General features: G+C 49.2%; 1 protein-coding gene across 1 annotated transcript; it reads right to left on the bottom strand.

The window, feature by feature from the left end:
• Positions 1-3,186: 3,186 nt before the first annotated feature.
• EMH_0050180 (uncharacterized protein) lies at positions 3,187-4,144 on the bottom strand (the record flags this gene model as incomplete). The annotated part of the gene is made up of 3 exons (XM_013496608.1): positions 3,187-3,268; positions 3,384-3,584; positions 4,014-4,144. The coding sequence occupies 3 exons, from the start codon at positions 4,142-4,144 to the stop codon at positions 3,187-3,189; spliced, it is 414 nt and encodes a 137-aa protein (XP_013352062.1).
• Positions 4,145-4,467: the final 323 nt, after the last annotated feature.

The following is a 4,467-nucleotide window of genomic DNA, read 5'->3' as shown; positions in this document are numbered from 1 at the left end:
CACATGCACAATAAATGATTTACAGCTGAGGCAAAGTACAAGCGTTACAGGCATAGAAAATTTTAGAGCACGGAGAAGACCATGCGTTGCATGAGGCTGGAGATTAGGACATTGGGACATCTACAGCGTCCATAGTAGGGGTAGTTCTAGGGAAAGCCAGTTGTCGCGATCTAGGGCTGAGACGAACCAATGGACACTGTAGTTTAGATGCAGATCACGTTTGGCATTTGGGGTAGAGGGCTTTGTGGTTTAGGATTTTGGCTCCAGGCTCGCCGGGCCAGGCAGCTATGTTTCCTGCGAAGGCTGAGGCTTGAGTTGGCCGCTGCCTCAACGCGTTTGCTTTTTTTTTTATTGTTTACTTCCGTCGGGGTTAGGGCTGATTGCCAGCAAGCAGACTTGCTGGCTCCTTGACGTTAAAGCCTAGGCCATACAGAGCGACCTCGTTTAGGCGCGGTTGATCACGCCAGTCAGGCCCCTAGTGACTCATAATGCAGTTGAGTTGGGAGTTGCCGGGCGAATGTTCCATGAACTGGCTACCATGAGGCTGCTGTGCAATCAGAAGGTACTCTCCCCTCTGTATGTAGGTATATAGATAGTTAGATATGTACGCCTATACATATGTAAAGGGTAAGAGGGATGTTTTAAAGGATGAACGTGCATGGAATTATACTTCATACTGCATTCCTTCAGGAATGCAATCCAACGGCAAGGATAGCCGGTTAGTTGCCGGTGGTACTTCAGCATGGTGTAAGGGCGGTATGTGGTGTTTGGCAGAAGAGGACTTCCATCGCACACAGAAGTAGAAGGGCCTCCTGTTGCCGTTGACAGTTGCTGCTGGCGCTGCTGCTGACGGCCTACTGGCGTAACGTGGTAATCGAGGGCCAAAAGCGGAGCTGAGCACTGTATTTGAGGTTCGTTCCTTGCCTGGGCTTGCGTGCTTGTGTGTGCCGTCGCCGGTTGTTCAACTCGAAAGTGAAGCGATTTTGAAGCATTTCACTTTGTTGTGTGTAAGCCCAGGCTGCTTTCTGAGGGTCAAATAATTGTATAATAATTGCCTAAAATGTTACTATACGAAGCAGACGGGTGGTTGAACGCTCTTTCATGTGAGGTTGCCCTGCGCCAGTAGTTGCAGCAAGGCTCAGTGCAACTTATGGCAAGCCTTCTCCTCTTCACAGCAGCTCCAGGTGTGCCCCTGCCCGAGGTACACCTGAGGAGTGGACGGCATGCCAGCTCCATTTGAAAGTTCTTATCACAAGTACTTTGACTATCTTGACCCACCTGGCTGTCTAACATCACGGGGCCTGGCTGTCTAACATCACGGGGCTTCTTGACACTTGAATCACCAACAGCCAAACCCACACCTACAGTTGGGCAGCCTGCAGCAGCTCCGTGATAGGCTGTGAGGGCTCTACGCCCAGGAAAATGCGTTTTTAAAGGATATCTTCCCCAAACTCTTATTCAGAGATTCAGTACTTTCCGCATTCAAAGGTGATTGATCAGGATCTGCCTACCAGGGGTTGACTGCCAATCTCTGAGCGCCTCANTTTCCGCATTCAAAGGTGATTGATCAGGATCTGCCTACCAGGGGTTGACTGCCAATCTCTGAGCGCCTCATAGCAACGACGCGAGCACAGACTGCCCAGTCCAGTTGGCTCAAAACCAATTCATGAAGAGCGTTTCCGCCCTTACCGACCGTCCAGATATGAAGGGAGCAGCGACGGGGTAGCGGTTTACTAGCTCCTCACCTCTCTGGAGGTGTCGTTCCCCCTTCCCAGCGCAGCTGAAGAGCAACAGTAGCTATTAGGGACATCTTTACGGAAGGAAGAGGTGAAACAATGGTTGCTATATCTAAGCAGTGGAAGCATTAACTGATGCCCTTTCTTGGGGCCAGCCCTGAAATGAACCATTGATATAGAAGCTCCTCGTCCATCGTGCGACTTTTATTTACTCACGGGTGAAAATCTGAGGTTGGCCTGAATAATGGAGTACTCATGCGCGACAAAGAAAAGAGATGCCCGAAGAAGAACTTTTTGGTAAGGACCCAGCGTAGTGCCTATCTGTATGAAGGCCATGAATACCAACCATGAGCAGGACNAACTTTTTGGTAAGGACCCAGCGTAGTGCCTATCTGTATGAAGGCCATGAATACCAACCATGAGCAGGACAATAGATCGCAGCCGGCGTATCCGACACTCAGAATGCCCTGGTGAGTGAGGCCCGGAGAGGTGCAGATGCTTCTTTTGCAACAAACAATTTCACATATTTTCAGACTGCAAACGCGTGGAAAGACGTAAGGAACTGGAAAAAAAGGGATTTCTGCAACCTCACAAGAGGAACAAGAAAAGCAATCAGGTAGACGCCCTAGCTTCGACGCAAGGAGCGGCGCAGTGATGAAGACAAAAGAGGTGAGCTCCGTGCCAGCATATCCATGCCGAGTCAACGTTGCGCTTGTTTAAACCGGTGTTCATGCCCAGGCGTTCATGGCGATAAATGGAACCGACAGCGAAGTGGATCTGATGTCGGAAGTTACGGCGAAGAGGCACAATATATCCCTCTATTCGCTGAAGGAGCATTTGCGCCTATGTTTCGGCGGTCTCAGGCAAGACGTGAGTATCAGTTAAAATGTGGGCGTAAAGTTGGCTCTCGACCCAGAGTCAGAGGTTGGTTACCATGCGCCTTTGGTATTTGTGTTTGATTTGCTTTTGCTACTGCTGGACAGTTGCCGCCAGAGGTTGGGCAGAAGCAGCAAGTTTGCGCCGTTTTGCTGCCTCTCTTCTCAAGCCTCTCTCACTACGCGTGCATTTAATCCCTTCACAATATTGCTTCTCCAGTTCCTTAGCGGTTTCCAAACGTATACAATCTCAAATCGTGACACTTGCAAAAGAAGCAGGTTCACCCATTGCCATCTGCGAGTGGCTGGCATTTCCAGCTCATTTATCCGTAGGATCTACTTTTGGGTCGTTGACAAAGATGTATTCTTCCCTCCTAGCTATGGCGGTGGGAATGACGCTTTTTCTATGATGCAACGGGAATTCATCTTCTCGGCGGGCGTTAAGCTTTCAGTCCTAGACTCCGCTTTGCGCCCAAAACGGTTGCCGATTCCTTCTTTCCACGACACAGCTCTGCAATGATTCATAAATATATAGTCTCAGAGTCAACTGTGGGGCTTCAGTTCACAAAGCCCTGTCACGCCACGATGTTGCGCTCCATCGAAAGCTTCGCCTGCTTAAGTTTTCTCAATTCTGCCGTAGCCTGTTCCGTTGCCGATCTGTGAATAAACGTAAATCGCAGTTTGCGACCACCATCACCTCTGGAGGTTTGGCAAACATGGATTCGAACGGTTTCGCTGTGGTTAAATTTGTAGCTGGATAATATGGCTTTACTTCGTTTCTTCCACTGTGATGAGGCGCCCAAGTATTTTTGCCCCCACACCGGAGGGCCGATCCTGAGGGCATATTGCTGACAAATATTGTTGAAAGTATGTCAAGAGATTTTTTCCCGCTAAAGTGCCGTCATAACTAGTCAGTTCATATGCAGCAAGCCGCTCATCTGTGGGGGTGAAGTTTCTGCTTGCACCTGCCTCCCTGAAATGTGTAGTGCTAAAATGTGTAAGAAGTGTTGTGGAGCATAACAGGCGACTGCCGTGAGCTGCAACAATCAAAACACTTGTAGGAGTTCACAAAAAAAAAGTTGACCTATCCTTCTGTATCCAGACGTCTTGGCTGTAGCCCAATGGTGTGGAGCTGATGTGGGGTGAAACCGGCCTGTCAAAAGCTGCAACCTTGCTGAAGCTCGTGCTACAAGCAAACCGAGCAGGCGCCTGTATCAAGGCCCAGCTTATATGCGTAATTTATTCGTGCGGGCAATTGGAAAGCACTTACTCAGCCTTTAGTTTACACACGCAGATATACAAGCTCCAGACTAACAGTGACCCACCCGCAATGAGGATGCATATATCTACCTATACCGAGGCGCCCTGCTAGAGCTGCACGAAGCGCTTCACAATTGCCTACCTTATCAGCTCATGCATCAGAAGGAAGCTTGCGAACTCGTAAACAGGGTTAGCCTCGTAGCACGAGTTCCAGCAAGGTGCACTGCAAGTCAGGTCAAGCCGCCTCATCTCGGCACCTTTCTGCCAATGCATCCTGGATGCGTGTGGATTGGAAGGAAGTTAGCTGCTTCGAACAGCTCTTACTAAGTATTTTGTTTCCTTCCTAGTTCACGGGGGTTCTCGACCAAAGTCGAGGATACTCGTTACACCANTACTAAGTATTTTGTTTCCTTCCTAGTTCACGGGGGTTCTCGACCAAAGTCGAGGATACTCGTTACACCATTCCCCCCCGACTCGTGTGCTTGGAGCCAGCATCAGGCACTTCCTGCTGCTTTTGACCATAATTTAATATAAAATACTACTTTGAACTGTAAAAGGAGAAAAACCAAAGAAGTCAGCGGTTTCGATCCCCCCGT

Source organism: Eimeria mitis, genomic scaffold (genome assembly GCF_000499745.2).
Source record: "Eimeria mitis Houghton genomic scaffold, Emh_scaff2194, whole genome shotgun sequence".
NCBI lineage: Eukaryota > Apicomplexa > Conoidasida > Eucoccidiorida > Eimeriidae > Eimeria > Eimeria mitis.
This window is presented reverse-complemented; position numbering and strand designations above follow the sequence as displayed.